Source organism: Capricornis sumatraensis, chromosome 14, assembly GCF_032405125.1.
Source record: "Capricornis sumatraensis isolate serow.1 chromosome 14, serow.2, whole genome shotgun sequence".
Taxonomy (NCBI): domain Eukaryota; kingdom Metazoa; phylum Chordata; class Mammalia; order Artiodactyla; family Bovidae; genus Capricornis; species Capricornis sumatraensis.
In genome coordinates, this window is record NC_091082.1 from 40,009,465 (window position 1) to 40,027,983 (window position 18,519).

Consider the following 18,519-nt stretch of genomic DNA (forward strand, 5'->3'; position numbering starts at 1 on the left):
GAACTGACTGTACTATATTACAGTCATAAGTTTAAATGTTAAGTTCTTCTGATAGAGAACTTTCATTAAACTTCATTTTAGTCAGTGATTTATTTTATCAACTTAATAAAATGTTATGCTTCCTGCTTGAAAGCAACAACTATGATAAATGCTATCTCCCTAGTCTGGAACTTAAAACATTTAATATAATCACTTAGAGTCTGGGTCTGATTTCCTTACAAGGCATATTAAGTAATATAAGTATAAAGTATGACTGTTTCCCCTAAAAACTAGAATCAGTGTTCATGGCATTAAAGGTAATTTACTTTATTCCCCCCAAAAGGTGTTTAGGACAAGATATTTCAATTACTGAGTTAAAAATCCAAAATAAACTATGACAAGTAGAGACTGTGGGGTAATTATTATAGTGCCTTCTCATATAAAACTGTCCTTGATGTTCACACTGTTAAGCTACCTTATGAAGTCTTTTTGGTACCAATGGATATATTCCAAGATAATCTTACCACAAATGCTACTTAACAGTAAATCATATTAAATGCTTTCTATGGTGCTTTAACAACAGGCTGGTCATAAACCAGAGACAATAAAATTGCACCAAATGAACTGAGATTTTCCAGTATTTTTTTAGATGAAATAATGAATACCCATCTATGTCTGTTAATTTGCTTTATAAGAATTATATAGTATAGATGCTATTTTATTACTATTTCTAAGAAAATGTCCAGTCTCTTCACTACCAGAAAATATTATCTGATAAGCACATGGCTGACTTTCTCTGTCTTAGGGAAAAGAAAATTATCTACATATCAAAAACATTTTCATTTCAAAATTATTTACAAATTGTTGATAACAGTAATTACAGTATTAAGCCTTAATCTTTTGGAGTATGTAATATCTCCTGATTATGAAAGATTTGTCAGTAGTCTTTTAGTTACTAGGGTTTTACTCTCAAGTCTCAGTTCTGATGATAAAATTTAAAGTTAGCCTAAGACTGACAGTATAGCCAAAATAAACATATGCACAAAAGCTATGGCCAAACTTCCTTGTTTGCTGGGACAATCTCAGTTTACATTTGCTTCAATATAACTATTTAAACTGCATCTTCAAAGTTAGCCTAAGACTGGCCTTCTTAGGGACTGTACTGAGTCTTAAAAGCTCCTAAGTACTGTCCTGATCTCATGAGTGTGAATATGCCTAACATGATACACTGGCATGATAATACATATATATATATATATATATATATATATATATACAATATATATATATATACACACACACACACACACTGACATGATAATCTAAAAAGCAAAGAAAATGCGGTGACATGTATTTTGTACAGGGCTGAAGTTTCCTCCTCTTTATTGATTAGACAAACTAATTCTCAAAAACAAATTACTATGTTTACCAAAAGATCCAATTTCTAAAACCCACAACCAGCTAGATACAAGATGACTCTGAAGTAGGTTATTTAAAGGAGAATAGATTTTTAAAAGTCAAATCAACAGTGAACCAAATGCGCCATGAATATTTTCAAGACTAAACCTATTTTATATGATCCACAGTTTGACTCTACTAGTAGATGGGAGAGGGTACTACCAGTTCTTGGTCCTGAACCACAACTATACCGGAAAACCAAGTTCTTGCCAAATCTCTCCTAGCAAGAACTTAATTTAGTTGTGTGAAATATTTTGGTAAAACATTGAAACTCCTTCTAAGGGGCCTATTTGTATTTGACTATCCTCCTGGATTGGGTTTTAAAACTGCATGAGATCTGAGACCAAGTCTTACTTAAATCTGTACCCTCCATGTTGCTTAGTGTATTGTATTACACTTAGATCATTCTTGCAACCAGACAACGCTTTTAATACTGTTCAGCAGATTACAACACACACAACAGATTACCCTGAGGCCTGCTGGAGACAATGAACTTGTTAACCTTATCTGGTGGCTCATTTAACTCACTGTTGGACAGTGAGTTAGAAAGTACAATCACGCTATGGTATACAAACCAATCTCAAGCTAAATTGTTTTAGTTTCCATAAATACTTCAAGACTTATAAATTACTTCCATTAAGTTCATGAGGCAGAAAGGCTGAAGACTAGCTGTCAACTCTAACACCTAAGGGGATAAAAAAGGGTACACAATTAACCCCAATTTTACATATTTAGGATGACAGAGATCTTGGAGATAGTGTCAAATGTACAATAGCCCACTTGAATAAAATCTAAATTGTTAATTTTTATACGATTTTACAAGTTGGTTTTCCATTTACAGTTGTAGAATATTGACTATATTCTCCATGTTATATGATTATATCCTTGAGCCTGTCTTACACCCAATAGTTCGTACCCACTCCCCTACCTCTCTGTTGCTCGACCCCTTCCTAACTGGTAACCACTAGTTTGTTCTCTGCATCTACCACAACCTGCTTTTAATGCCTCAACTGGGGTAGTGCTTTGCTCTGTGTACTAACTCTCCTTCAGATAAAGTGAAGAAATCCCCAAAATCAAGCTGTTAGGTGTTGCAACTACTGAAAGTATACAAACGAAGCTCACTTAAGCTTTTACAATCCTGCAAATAACAACACAAGCAATAACAATAGCTAACACTTTCTAGTGCTGCTCATGTGCCAGGTATTCTACGCATCTTATATAAATTGACTCATATGATCCTTATAAAAACCCTATGAGCCAAGTACAGTACTACTCCCATTTTATTTGACCATTTGGTATGTGGAATCTTAGTGCCTTTACAAGGGACGGAACCTGCATCCCCTGCATTGGAATCATGGAATCTTAACCACTGAATGGCCAGGGAAATCCTATTCCCATTTTAGAAAGAAGCACTAGCACAGAGAAGTTAAGTAATTTTCCCAAAGTCACACAGCTGAAAAGCAGGAGGTAAAATACAAATCCATGCAACCTAATGCCAAGGCTAAACCACAAAGACAAAGAACTATTAACACATTTCACTACTTTCAGTAACAGATTGTAGGCATGACCAAGGAGAAGGCAGGCCGCCTCAGCCTTCTTTCTCATATTGATACTCTTGTTCTGAACCAGTGTGGATGTTCTGTGACTCTCACTCGCCACCCGACTGGCCAGGGAGACCTGTCAGACCCCTGAGCAATGCAGAACCCTGCATGCACGCTTCTCCATCCTGCAAGCAGCCGCCAGAACAAGATGACACAGTGGAGGAAGAAACTGTTTCAGAATGACAAGTCCTAGGGGAACCTCAGGTTAAGTCCAAGAAACCTTTCTAAAGTACTGTAATTACTATGTACCAAGCTCTGGGAATAAAAAGAAGAATAACACACTGTCTCTACCCTCAAGTTCACTGCAGACAGAATAACTTAGGAAATGCAAAAAACTGCTTTTTTTTGGTTGACCATGTCACGCAGCATGTAGGATCTTAGGTCCCAGACCAGGGATTGAACCCATGCCCCCTGCAATGGAAGCGAGACCTGCCAACCACTGGGCTGCCAGGGAAGTCCTACTGCATTATTGTTTTGATACCCACAGACAAAAGAGCAGGTCAGAATGGATGTGAACTGAAACATCACAGCTCTTGCTTGCTTCGCTATTTGTTAGCCTCTTAAAAGTAATAAATTACTTTGGAAGCTGATTTAAAATGACATAAACCCCCAGGCTGAGAGCATGATGGGAACATCACGGTACAATATGGTGGACAGTTAACAGAGAGAATACTGAAGTATCCCACTAGTTCTCCTTGATTCAAATGGCTAACAGCTGGAAAATATTACAGCATATTTGTATGCTGACTGGAATGCAAGTAGGGTAAAAAAAAAAAAAAACAACAACAAACAAAAACTGGTGAGAACAGACGAAGATAATTCTGACAGCAAAGTCCTTGCATAGAAGAGTAAGGGTTTCAGCACAGAGTGGAAGGTTTGACCTGAGACAGGGACATGGGCAATTCAGTCCCATTCCACATAATAGGAGGGAGATGAACAGTGGTAGTGGAAGGATGAGAACATTCTCTTCAATTTCTTTTTTAATTTAAATGAAATAAGCAGTGAAGTCATCAGCTGAGAGTAAAGAAGGTGGAAGGAGAGCATGAAATACTGCAATCGTCTTGGAGAGTGGGTAAGTCAGTTGACCAGAGAAATAAGGAAATGTTGCCAAATGGCATTTAGGGTCCTCCTGGGGTTTGCGGTCATGATTTTAAAGTGAGATTAGTCTGTATGGCTGTATATTTTTCTCTAGCTGCATTTGGCTGCTGAGGTGTTGAGTAGATGTAGAGTTCAATTTAACTGCAGCTGCTAGACAAGTATGACAGAGGGAATGATTAAAATGGTAGACTACAGAACCTAACTTGGATGGGGCGGTGGGAGTAAGGAAGTGACTATTAAGAAACTGACTCATCTAATTGTGGGGGACAGCAAGTGTGAAACTTGCAGGACAGGACAGCAGGCTAGAGAGGCTGGGGAGAAGGGATGTTACAGCGGTCTGATGCAGAATTCCTTCTTCTTTAAAGGATCTTGGTCTTTTTTCTTAAGGTCTTCAACTGATGGGATGAGGCCCACCCACAGTATGGAAGATAATCTGTTTTACTCAAAGTCTACGGATTTAAATGTTTACCAAATCTAGAAAATATTTTCACAGCAACACCTAGACTGTTGCTTGACTGAAAACTGGGCTCTCTATACCCAGTTGACACATAAAACCAACCATTTACAAAATCATTTACAGAAAAGGTTGAGGCTGTAGGGGATGTTTAAAAATCACTACCCATTCACAGGTTCTGAAGAACACAATGAAACTAAGTTTATTGATGTGTGTAAGATTAGGACAAATAAAAAGAGAAATATAGCACTTTTCATGGATGAGGGGTGCTATATGGTGGTTAATGGCACAGATTTAAGTGTTAGAGCTCTTGGTTCAAAACTGCTCTACCCACATGTACCCCAGCGTTCATCGCAGCACTGTTTACAATAGCTACGACATGGAAGCAACCTAGATGTCCACTGGTGGACAAATGGGTAAGAAAGTTGTGGTATATATACACAGTGGAATATCACTCAGCTATTAAAAAGTACACATTTGAGTCAGTTCTAATGAGGTGGATGAAACTGGAGCCTATTATACAGAGTGAAGTCAGTCAGAAAGAAAAACACCAATACAGTATATTAACGCATATATATGGAATTTAGAAAGATGGCCTATATATGCAAGACGGCCTATATAACAACGACCCTATATGCAAGACAGCAAAAGAGACACGTATATAAAGAACAGACTTTTGGACTCTGTGGGAAAAGGTGAGGGTGGGACAATTTGAGAGAACAGCACTGAAACATGTATATTACCATATATGAAACCGATGACCAGTCCAAGTTCAATGCATGAAACAGGGCACTCAAAGCCGGTGCACCGGGACAAGCCTGAGGGATGGGAAGGGGTTTCAGGATGGGGGGACACATGTACACCCATGGCTGATTCATGTCAATGCATGGCAAAACCCACCACACTATTGTAATTAGCCTCCAATTAAAATAAATTAATTAAAAAAACCCTGCTCTACCACTTAAGCCATGAGTCTGAGCAGGCTCTTCAACTAAGTCTGTTTCACCAAAAGGGATACAAGAGAATGGCTTATTACAATGGTTGGCACACAGAAAATACACAAAACTGTTAGCTCTTACTATTACGGGAAAAGACTCTACTGTAATCTATTCTCCCCAAAAATTATACACAAATTTAGTGTCATTATACTTCAATTTTCAATGAATTTTTTGATAAACTGACTTTAAATTCTGTTTGAAAAATAGGTATGTGGAGGAAAAAAGATACATCTGAAGGAGAATATGAGAAACTCATCACCAGGCATCAAAACACAGTAGAATACTACAGTTAAACACCTGTAATGGTGCAGGAAGAGGTAACTAAATAAATGAATAGAAGGTCAAGAAATAGACTTATATAGAATGATAATTTAAGACAGGAAAAATGTACCATGTACCTCTGATGAATGTGGGGACTCACGGATCATTCGTTAATTAGCACTGGCTTTTCACTTGGGAATAAAAGTGTAAACTCTTTCTGTAATTTTAGGCTAGTGGATGCCTTTCTAGGGATGACATGAGGCTGAAATGTCATGAAACTTTAAAAACTTTTATGGGCTATGGGGTAGATAGCTAAAGGAACTGAAAGCAGAGACCTGGAACTGATATTTGTATACCCACGGTCACAGCAGCATTATTTGCAGTAGCTAAAATGTGAAAGGAAACAACGTCAATCAACAGATAAACGCATAAACAAAATGTAGACTATTATTCAGCCTCGAGAAGAAAAAAAACTGACACGTGCTACAGCAGGGATGAACCCCGAGAACACTACGCAGACAGAAACAGGTCAGTTACAAAAAGATAAATAGTGCATGATTCTACTTGTATGAGGCATCTATTCAGACAAAGAAAGTAGAACGGTGATAACCAGGGACTGAGGGGAAGGGGAAGTGGGAAATGGCTGTTTAATGGGTATAATTTCACTTTTGAAAGATGACAAAAAGCTCTGGAGACTGGCTGCACAACAGTGTGAATGTACATTGAACTACATAGCTAAAAATGATCAAGACAATAAATTTCATGTATACTTCAATAAAATTAAAAAGAGAGAGACAAAAAAAGTATGGAATTTTTTCAGAGCCTTACAAAGTAGTCCTAAAAAAGAAAATGAGTAGTAGCCAGAAAAACTTTGGAATGATAATAAACGGAAACTGGCCCAGCCATATACTAAATATATAGTAAAATTATAATAATTAAAACAGTATAGTAATGAGACTAATCAATTCTGTATGGGCAAGAATTCAATATTATGATAAGGATGACATCACAATTTGGCGAGGAGAGACTTTTATTTCAAATAATGTGGGGTCAATTAGTTAATTTTTTAGTTTTCATTTCATGGGTAAGGGACTATCACAGTCAAATACTAAAATACATTCCAGATAAATAGAAATGAAACTGTTTTACACATATCTGGTTTCCCTTTATTACTGCTCTGCCTTTCTCATAGTTTAATACTCTGAATATTCACTGGGCTGACGCTGAAGTTGAAGCTCCAATACTTTGGCCACCTGATGCAAAGAGCAGACTCAGTGGAAAAGATGGTGATGCTGGGAAAGGCTGAAGGCAAAAGGAGAAGAGGGAGGCAGAGGATGAGATGGTTAGATAGCATCCTCAATCCAACGTACATGAATTGGAGCAAACTCTGGGAGACAGTGAAGGACAGGGAAGCCTGCTGTGCTGCAGTCCATGGGGTGGCAGAGTCAAACCACTTAGTGACTGAACACTAATAATAATATTATTTTGGCAGTCTTCTCTTTATATTCTAATAACCAACTGGGTGATATATGAATAAGAGTGCTTTGGAATTTAAATATCTTATAGAAAATCTTGACAGTCAACAAATGCAAAGTATAACTTAAGAAAAATCTGTTTGACAAAAGAATTCACCTAAAATAGTAGGCTCTCCCTGGTATTTAAAAGTAATTTATAAGTTTCACTAAATTCTATTTTGTTAACTTTATCCCTCATCACGTGACCTTGGGATTGATATACACTGCACCACTGTAGTTTGAAGGGTCTACAGTCATTAACACGCTTGGACCCTTCATATCTGAGTACTTGTCAATCATAAAAAGCTTCCATACTTTACTTTTTGAAATGTTTGACTCTTTAACAACATGGGAACACCTGAAATGTAGACTTTATTTTTCCCAATAAATATAGTCAGCCTTTGAATCCAGTTTCTGCATCTGTGCACAGGGAGGGACAACTATGGGATCTGAGCATCTGCAGATTTTGGTATCTGGGGTGGGGCCTGGAACCAATTCCCCCAAGGATACTGGGGGATGACTGAACATCAGATTTTCCATTTTAAGTTACTAGGTTAGCATTTATTCCATGGCAAGTCAAAGGACTGCTAAAAGGGAACACTGAACATTTTGGGGTTTACAAAATATCTTTCACAGATGGTATGGTAGGCAGAATGACTTCTTAAGATGTCTAGATCCTGGTCTACAGAACCTGTGAATATGCTATACTACATGGCAAAGGGACTTTCAGAAGTAAAGTTACAGACTTCAAGATAGATATTCCTCTGGAATACCCTCGTGGGTCTCATCTAGCTGGGTCTCCTGCATTGCAGGCAGATTCTTTATCATCTGACCCAACAGGGAAGCCCTTAAGATAGATATTCCCCTGGAATATCCTCGTGGGTCTCATCTATTTATAAAACCCCGCAAAAGCAGAGAACTTCCTCTGGATGGATGCGGAATCGATGTGGCAGAAGGGGAGGCCAGAGCTATCTAAAGTGTGACAAGGACTCAATGCGTTATTGCCAGTTTGAAGATGAAGGATGCAGGTGAGGAATGCAAGAGGCTTTAAGCATCTGAGAGGGGCCTGGCTGACACAACAGGAAGGAATGGGACCTCAGCCCTACAACTGCTGGCAACTGAATTTTCCTAACACTCTAACAGGCTTGGCAGCAGATTTGTCCCTGCAGCCTAGGCCAACTGACAACCTGCTTTCAAACCTTGTGAGACCCAGAAGAGAGGAACCGGCCTAGTCTACCTGGACATCTGACCTAAGCAAGTGTGAGAGAATAAATCTGCACGGTCATAAACCACTAAGTTTGGGGCAATTTGTTATTGTGGGGATATAAAACAAAAATATAGAGGCACTGGATTCTTTTACATTCTAAACAACCCCCCCACCGCCCCCCGCCAAAAAAAGGAAGAAAAAAAAAAAGCAGATACTGTTAGGGATAACATAAGAGGGCAGACTTATGACTGTCCTTTTTTTTTTTTTTTTTTAAAAGCTAGATCTGTAGGTCACTGTTTTTAGAACAAGTGGTAGGAAAGTCACTGGTCCAAGAAGCATACTTGGTACACGAAAATTAAGACTAGTTTCTACTAACCAGCTCCTATTAATCAGGAATTAGTTCCTATTAATCAGACACTGACAGTATTTTTGGAGGGATTATCTTCCAAGGAGTGACTAACACCCAAGTTCAAAGAATAAACCAGTTAAGAACATTTCTTCAGTGTAGTTCCACAGTGTTTAAAACAACCCCCCTCCCCCTGAAAAAAGCTATGCCATAGAACAATAATTGATATTTTTTCCTATCCTATTCCCCCTTCTTGGTCACCCAATTCCAACAATAAAGCTAAAATCCTACAATAAACTAAGTAAAAGTACAGGGAAAAAAAACCCCAGAAACAGGCATTTGACACAGGAGAAGAAGGATCAGATGACTTTCTCATACCATTTAAGTACTGGCACCATGCCTAATAAAACTGCCTAGTTAAAATCCCATTCATTTAGTAAATATTACTTACAGAACAGCTTCTAGTGACAGGCCCTGTTCTAAACCCTGGTGACAGTACAATGCTACCAAGTAATTTCCCCTTCACGGATCAGTGCCTTGCTGTGGCAAAGGGACCTGCGTTACTCGGTGAAGCTATGGGCCATGCCGAGCAGGGCCACCCAAGGTGGACGGGCCCTAATGGAGAATTCAGACAAAACGTAATCCACTGGAGGAGGCAATGGCAAACCACTCCATTAGAACCTCATGAACTGTGTAAAAGGACAGAAAGATATGACACCGAAGCATGAGTCCCCCAGGTCTGAAGGCGTCCAATATGCCACTGGGCTACTAATAGCCCAGAGAGAAGGAAGCGGCTGGGCCAAAGTGGAAACGACGCTCAGTTATGCATGTGTCTGGTGATGAAAATAAAATCCTATGGTGCAAAGAATGGTATTGCACAGGAACCTGGAATGTTAGGTCCATGAATCAAGATAAATTGGACGTGGTCAAGCAGAGATGGTAAGAAAACACATGAACATCTTTAGTTCACATCAGTGAACTAAAATGGATGGGAATGGGCGAATTTAATTCAGATGATCATTGTATCTACTACTGGGGCAAGAACCCCATAGAAGAAATGGAATAGCCCTTATAATCAACAAGAGGGTCCGAAATGCAGTGCTTGGGTGCCACCTCAAAAACGACAGAATGATCTTGGTTCGTTTTCAAGACAAGCCATTCAACATTACAGCAATCCAAGTCTATGCCCCTGCCTCTGATGCCGATCAGTTCTGTGAAGACTCAGAAGACCTCCTAAAACTAACACCAAAAAAGATGTTCTATTCAATGGGGATTGGAATGCAAAAGTGGGAAGTCAAAAGACATCTGAAATAACAGGCAAGTCTGGCCTTGGGGAACAAAATGAAGCAGTGGAGAAGGCGATGGCCCCCCACTCCAGCACTCCTGCCTGGAAGGTCCCATGGACGGAGGAGCCTGGTGGGCTGCAGTCCGTGGGGTCGCTGAGAGTTGGACACGACTGAGCGACTTCACTTTCACTTTCATGCATTGGAGAAGGAAATGGCAACCCACTCCAGTGTTCTTGCCTGGAGAATCCCAGGGACGGGAGAGCCTGGTGGGGTGCCGTCTATGGGGTCGCAGAGTCGGACACGACTGAAGGGACTTAGCAAAGGCTAACTGAATTTTGCCAAGAAAATGTATTGGTCAGAGAAAATACCCTTTTTCAACAACAGAAGAGACGACTTTACATATGGACATCACCAAATGGCCAATACTGAAATCAATTTGATTATATTCTTTGTAGACAAACATGGAGAAGCTGTATACAGTCAGCAAAAACAAGACCTGGAGCTGACTGTGACTCAGATCATCAGTCATCAGCTTCTCATAGCAAAATTCAGGCCTAAAGAAAGCAGGGAAAACCACTAGGTCAGCCAGGTATGACTTAGATCACATCGTCTATGAATATGCAGTGACGGTTAATGAATAGAGTCAAGGGATTAGATCTTGTAGACAGAGTGCCTGAAGAACTCTGGATGGAGGTCCGTAATACCGTACAGGAGGCAGCAAACCAAACCATCCTAAAGAAAAAGAAAAGCAAGAAGGCACAGTGGTCATCTGAGAAGGCTTTACAGCCAAAGAAATAAGAGAAGTGAAAACCAAGGGAGAAAGGGAAAGGTACACCCAACTAAACGCAGATTTCCTAAGAGCAGCACAGAGACAAGGCCTTCTTCCATGAACAGTGCACAGAACTAGAAGAAAACAACAGAAGGGGAAAGACTAGAGAGCCCTTCAGGACAACTGGAAACATCAAGGGAACACTGTGCCCCAAGATGGGCACAATAAAGGACATAAACGGTAGAGACCGTGTTTGTTTAATCTATACGCTGAGAAATGCCAGGCTAGATGAGTTATAAGCTGGAATCATAACAGGCGGGAGAAACATCAACAACCTCGATATGAAGAGGATACCACCCGAAAGGCAGAGAGCAAAGAGAATTAAAGAGCCTCTTGATGAGGATGAAGGAGGAGAGTGAAAGAGCTGGCTTAAAACTAAATATTAAGAAAACTAAGATCATGGCATCCGGCCCCATTATTGCATGGCAAATAGAAGGGGAAAAGGTGGAAGTAGTCACAGATTTCCTCTTGTTGGGCTCTAAAATCACTGTGGATGGTGACTGCAACCCTGAAATCAGAAGACATTTTCTTCCTGGCAGGAAAGCTATGACAAAGCTAGACAGTGTGTTAAAAAACCAGGGACATTACTCTGTCGACAAAGGTCAGTACGTCAAGGCAATGGCCTTCCCAGTGGTCAGGTAAGGTTGTAAGACTGGACCGTAAAGAAGGCTGAGGGCTGAAGAATTGATGCCTTTGAACTGTGGTGCTGGAGAACACGCCTGAGAGTCCCCTGGACGCAAGGAGATCAAACCAGTCAATCTTAAGGGAAACCAACCCTGAATACTCACTGGAAGGACTCATGCTGAAGCTGAAACTCCATTATTTTGGTCATCTGATGCAAAAAGCTGACACACTGGAAAAGTCTATGGTGCTGGGAAAGCTTGAGGGCAGGAGAAGAGGGCATCAGAGGATGAGATAGCTGGATGGCATCACTGATGCAATGGACTTGAACTTGGGCAAACTTCAAGATATGGTGAGGGACAGAGTGGCCTGGGGTCGCAAAGAGTCGGACACGACTGGGCGACCGAACAACAATCAAGTAACTTGCAGGCTAGTGGGGTGGGCAGAACATGCAGTTATTGAGACAGGTAGAAAGTACAACCAGGGCCCAGAAGTTAAGGCAAGTCTGATGAGTAAAGGCTAAGCTACAGTCGGAAGGAACAGGGGTTGTATTAATAGCTGAGCAACGTTGGAATTGGACACTCCACACAGAAGGATCAGCATGTGTAAAAGATACCAGTTACAGTATAGTCTATTTGGATAACTTAAAAATGTCATTGTGTGAGCATAAAGAGTGAATATTAGGTGGAGGGGTGGTAGCAGGGGACTGGTAGGAAAGGTTTTTTTTAAATAGTCAGGTGCACCAATAAAGGCCTTAGTTATCAGACTTTATCTTACAGGTGAATTTTAAGCATATGTTTCAGGAAGATTACTTTGGTCACAGAAGGAAAGATGGATTAAAATGAAGTAATATTTGAGATTGAAACTCATAAGAAGTCTATTACAGACGCAGAGATAATGAGGGCCAGAACTTGAGAAGCAATAGTGGGAATGGGGATATAAGATAACCAATTTAAAGAATATTCAGAAAGTGAAATATGTGATAGACATCATAGGGAATCCCAGCTACTCGCCTACTCACAACTCACCACAAAGGCTGGAAAAGCCACACACCCTCCTTCTCCAGCTTCATCACAGTCACTGTGAGCCAACTCTGGACAATCTCTCAGGAAAGGAAGGTGGGTCTGGCAACGTCTTTCCCTTCTATTATTAAAAGCAGAGGTGCAGGTGGAGAAAGGTCCTACCTACCTGTCTTCACAGCTCAGTGAATGAGGACAGTATGGCGCATGACAGTCATGTTCCAATGACGAGGGGGCAACGCAGGAACAAAAGCCAACATGCCGAGGACAGCTGAGTGAAAAGATGAAAGAGTCTTGGTCCTTGCTGACTTGGCTGAGCTGCTCAACTAATACAGGGACTGTTTAATCTCTGGATTAAGGATCCTTCCAGTTTAAGCCACTGATCATCAAGCTCTCTCTGACTTCCAGATAAAATTAACCAAATTAAGAGACAGGAAGGGTTTGAAGGGTTTGTAATAAAAAGGAATTTAAGTTTTACTCCCAAGGTGTTCGCTTGGGAAACTGAGCAGAAGAAGGTGCTAGTTATCTAGATAAAATTACAACACAGGAAATGTGTGTGCACCCGCCCGCCAGAGCATATAGCAGGGAGGGCTGGGTAGAGAAGAGGGGAGGGCCCTGAGGCCAGGAAAGGAGAAAGGGGAAAATGTTTGTTCCTGGATATGTTGATTTAAAGATACTACGGAATCACTTAGGTTAAAAGTATATTCAGGTGAGTCTGAAACTCTTTCAAGAAGATGGAATTAGATTTACAGATGTGCAGGAAGTCAGATCCTGTCATACCTGAATGGCCTCACACTCTTGGAGAAGTACAATGGGGTGAGGAGGATCAAAAGAACGGAGTCCAGACAAAAACTTCATCTGAAGACTCCTAGAAAGTGTCTATGACTCTGAAGATGTACAGATACTATTTAAAAATCGGGAAGAAAATTGTTTAGAGAATGAAATCTACAAACATCATTATATTACTGCATATTTTTGGTTTCTAAAAATTCATTTAGCAGCACAAAATCTCAATCTATGACAAAGGAAGACCTTGTGCACAAGAGACTGGCCCAGCAATTGAAACTAACTTGAGTCACTTGCTTTACTATGTATACCAGTAAATTAGCAATATGTGAATAACCTCATTCCCAAAATACATGTGACAGAGTTATGGAAGAAAAGAAATGATCAGCAGCTCCCAATCTACTCAACAGGAAAAACACAGTCAACTAGAGCAGGCAACAGTCTCACAGAGAAAGAGGAACAAGGATACACCGCAAGAGGTCCCTATGAATAGTGGCTGTAAGCACAAACCAAAGGCTGATTTTCATGCTTACAAAGTCTAGACTAGATAGACAGCTGATATACCAGGCCTGTACCGACACACCACAGCAATCCTCATCAAAGGCATTTATGATAACTAGGAAGTACTACCAAAGATAAAAGGAATTTGCCCTTGACATCAAGCAAAGATGCTTCAAAAACCAAAACTGACTTGAGAAAAAATGAGTATAATAGCTACAAATTTATACCTCAATCCACTGGTCTTGATTCTAAAACATAACTCCGACCACACTGCTCCTCACCTTGAAAACTTTAAATGGATCCCCCTGGCTCACAGACCATCCTCTCAGCCACAAACTAATAAAAATTCTAGCCAAACTGGAAGTTTTGTCTCCTTTCATGCCTCCTACACTCTAGCTACACTGGATTTTCCAAATCCAACCTGTGCTGTCCTCCTCCTGCCAGTCTGTTCGTGCTGACTATTCCTTGTCTGCAGAAACCCTCCATTCTTCAGAGTTTTCCCCCTTTACTTTTCAGCATTCCATGATCCTACAAGAGCACTGTCTTCTTGGCATCTTGTTCTGCTCTTATCAAAACCATGGCATTGTTCTGAATTGTTACCACTGGTGTACCTCCACTATGAAACTCTAAATTCCTTACAGAAGAAAGCATAATCCATTCATTTCTGTGACTTTTACAGGGTCCTAACTAAATAACTGTAGGTTGCTGAGTTAGTGACATAAGACACTTACTTACAGACCAAAAGCCCTCAGGAGAACAAACAAACTCTGTTTATTAGAAGTCTAGTAACTCAGCTATTTGCCATTTCCGATAAACATTCACATGCTCCTCCTGTTGACAGGAAAAAGCAATATATAAGAAATAAACACAGAACTATTCAGTAGAAAAAATAATGAAACAGACTGTGGTCTAGAAATTCTAGATCCTATTTGTAGCTCTCTGGGCAGGTACTTGGCCTTTTGGCTAAGATCAAGTGGTAGCTCAGATGGAAAGCATCTGTCTATAATGCGGGAGACCTGGGTTTGATCCCTGGGTCGGGAAGTTCCCTGGAGAAGGAAACGGCAACCCACTCCAGTACTCTTGGCTGGAAAATCCCATGGATGGAGGAGCCTGGTGTCCATGGGGTCACAAAGAGTTGGACACGACTGAGCGACTTTACTTTTTTTACTTACTTTTCTGGGCAGGTACCCTTTTCTCTATTTACTTTGCAACTACCTACTTCACAAAAGCTATATGAAGAATAATATCTCTGTTATCTAGTTAACATTTTAAAGATCTTTCAGAACACTCCTCCCTTCAAAACATACTGGTTTGAGAATCATCTCTAGCTTTTCCTACGTTTACCACATAGCAATGATTTCTGTTATTCATAGACTACCCAAGCCCATTATAAGCCAAGCAATGTATCTCCAGTTTTATTTTAAAAAGCAAAATGTTCTCTTCCTCTACTTTCACAGACTTCTTTTAGGCAATGAAACTGGCCCTCTGGCCACTGCATAATCCTAATTTATAAAGGGGTTTAACAACCTAGAAGAAAATGTATACTGTGCTCTCAAGAACAGAATATATCTTGAGGGATGGTGTGTAACAATCTGCATGAATAAATAAAAAACCAAATTCAGATCACTCAAGGGGGACTGGGTAGAAAGAGTAAAAGGGCAATAAAATTCTTGAAAAATCAAGGCTTCCACAGCTAGCCACAAAAAGTTTACATCTAGAGAATTATTTCTTAACCAGTGACACAGGCCAAAGACTTTACAAAGTACCCCGCTCTTTTAAAATCTCTGGTTCTGATTATTCCTCTCTGGAACTTTTTCCCATCATACTCCATTTTTCTCAGTATGCTAATCTATCTCCTTTCACCTCCAAGTTTATATGCAAACTCAGTACCCTCCTCAGGTCCCAAGCAGTCTCTATGGCCTTCTCACATTAATTTCCAGATTGAGGCAAAGGAATTCCTTCCTCCCCAAGAGGTTACAGTGTAAATGTAAAAACTTAAAAACAATACAGGGGAACACAAAGTTTAGATCGGTGAGTGAGAACCAAGACTCCTAACCTCCCGTATTCTGGCTCTTCTTCATCTTTAAGCCAACAAAAACAACGCTGGGGACTTTTTCACTTGTCAATCCACTTACGAAATTTTAAACATCTCAAGTGGAGGTGACCTCTTATAAAGCAAAAACTAATCAACCGAAAGGAAACAAACCCAAGCATCCATCTAACTGCAACGGCAACTGTGTACCAGTTATTCCAATGGCGATTATAACGCAAACCAACGTTTTGACTCATTTCTGAGTGCTCGCAGTACTCCAAAAGTTAGATGACACGACAAACCCGTTCTTCTCTGCCTCTCCTGCGGCCACGTCAGATACCTGTTGCATCACCTGGTAAGAGGTCTCCAGAATCTAGGAAAGGAGTACCGCCGTGAACCCCTAAATAATTCAGCTGGGCTATTTTCTGGATAAATGTTAGCCTCATTCATTTTAATGCGGTTACCTTGGAGGCTAGGATGTGTTGGCTCCTGTTCACCTTTAAAGAGACTCTAGCACTGGCGTCGACAAGCGGTGACTTTCTCGACTTGGAGGGGCTTGGGAGTTTTTGAAGACGGGCTGCTTCGGCAGAGCCGGCAACTGGGGTGGGAGAAGCGGGGTTGCCCCGGAGTTCCGGTGATGGAGTGGGAAGTCCGACCCTCGACCCAAGCTTCGCGGAAAGGACACTGCTCGTCGGCCAGAAGGTCGGGCCCAGCCCAGGGTCCGGGCCAAGTCGGGGCACGAGGGAGGTTCGAGGCGAACCGAGTCTTGGCCAAAGCCCCGGGGCAGACCAGGAAAAGCTAACAAGCGCGTAGACGTTTGCAGGGATTAAAAAAAATAATCGTCCCCTCCCCCAACCCCGGTGAACCAAGCGGGAGGCGGCGACGCCAGGCTGGAAACGCGAGGGGCCGGGTCCGAACCCACCGGCGAGAGAATGCCGGCCGGGGCCGGGGTCGGGCGCCGGCGCCGTACTCACCATGTCGTACACGTTGAGCACCACTAACTGGTTAGCCCCCATCCTCCTCCCGGCGGCCGCCGCCTCGCGCTCCAGCCGCTCCGTTCCGCGGGGCCGAAGCCGTTGTCACCCACGCGGACGCCTCAGGGGGCCGGAGCCGGGCCCTAAGCGCACAGCCCGGCCGGCGGGAGCCAGGGCGGAAGCATCGGGAAGCTAGTCGCTCCCGGGCGCCGCCGACAGGACCCTCTGCGCCTACCGGGCCGGACCGCTGGCGGCCCGCTCCGGCTCAAGCGCCTCCCCCGGCGGCAGACACGTGGGGGAAGGCGGGGCCCGAGCAAGGGGCGGGCGCCGGGCTCCTGGGGGGCGGGGCCGGCCGGGGCTGGGCCCGCCTGCGCTCTAGCCTCCACCGCCGCACTCGCACCTAAGATGGCGCAACCTTGGTGCTTTTCTGCCCGGGAGGAGCGTGTTCCCAGAAATACTACAATTCCCAGCATGCAATGAGGAAGCGCAGAGGCGGAGTCTCAACTGCGGTCCTTCCTTGCGGTGCGTTTCCAGCTGTCGACTACAGTTCCCAGCATGCTGCGGGGGCCGGGTCCTGCGGGCCAGGCCTAGCCCGACTACAGCTCCCAGCATGCAGTGCTTGCAGTGTGCGCTCTAGCCTTGCCGTCCGTCCTTGTGGGCCCTGAGGTTGTTCTTCTGCTTCTTATATCCGTTACTGTTGTAATTGGTTTCTGTCTCGTTGAGCTCGATGAAGCCTTACGAATGTGGCAAAAGACCACATTGATGACCCTGTTTTCCAAGTCCCTCCTCACTATTATTTTTTATTTTGCAAGGGGAGAAAAATAGAGGAAGGTGGGTTACTGGCAGGAGAAGGGGTATAACATGCATCCAGTTGATTCTCAATGTGGAGTTTTACATTTAATGAAACTATCCTGCTGAAATGGGAAGACAGCACAGTGCTCATAGATTAGCACAACGCTGGGAAACAGTACGTGCTTTTACATTCAATTCAAAAAATATTTGTTGTGTACCTGCCCTTTACCAGGCAGTGATGTAGGCCCTGGGGACTATGGTGTAAACAATAGGGAGGACGAGAAAAATATGCTTTGTAGAGAGTTAAAACAGGATGAAGTGACTGAGAGTAACCTCATGTTGGCTGCAGTGGGAAGGTCTCCGTAAGCTCCGGAGGTTTAAGCTCAGAGTTGAGTTCAGTTCAGTTGCTCAGTCCTGTCCAACTCTGCGACCCTGTGGACTGCAGCAAGCCAGGCTTCCCTTCCTGTCCATCACCAACTCCTGGAGCTTACTCAAACTCCTGTCCATCCAGTCGGTGATGCCATCCAACTAGCTCATCATCTGTCCGGTTTTCCTCCCACCTTCAATCTTTCCCAGCATCAGGGGCTTTTCCAATGAGTCAGTTCTTCACATCAGGTAGCCAAAGTATTGGAGCTTCAGCTTCAGTATCGGTCCTTCCAGTCAGTATTCAGCACTGATTTCCTTTAGGATTGACTGGATCTCCTTGCAGTCCAAGGAACTCTCAAGCGTCTTCTCCAACACCACAGTTCAAAAACACCAATTC

At 42.2% G+C, this 18,519-nt stretch overlaps 1 protein-coding gene across 2 annotated transcripts in view; it reads right to left on the reverse strand.

The window, feature by feature from the left end:
- The window catches only part of DESI2 (desumoylating isopeptidase 2), a 38,981-nt gene extending 21,845 nt beyond the window's left edge, over window positions 1-17,136 (reverse strand). For both annotated transcript variants that reach the window (XM_068986317.1, XM_068986316.1), the window contains exon 1: window positions 16,965-17,136. In XM_068986317.1, coding sequence (XP_068842418.1) covers window positions 16,965-17,006 — 42 coding nt within the window. In that variant the 5' untranslated portion in view covers window positions 17,007-17,136. The remainder of the gene's footprint in view (window positions 1-16,964) is intronic.
- Window positions 17,137-18,519: the final 1,383 nt, after the last annotated feature.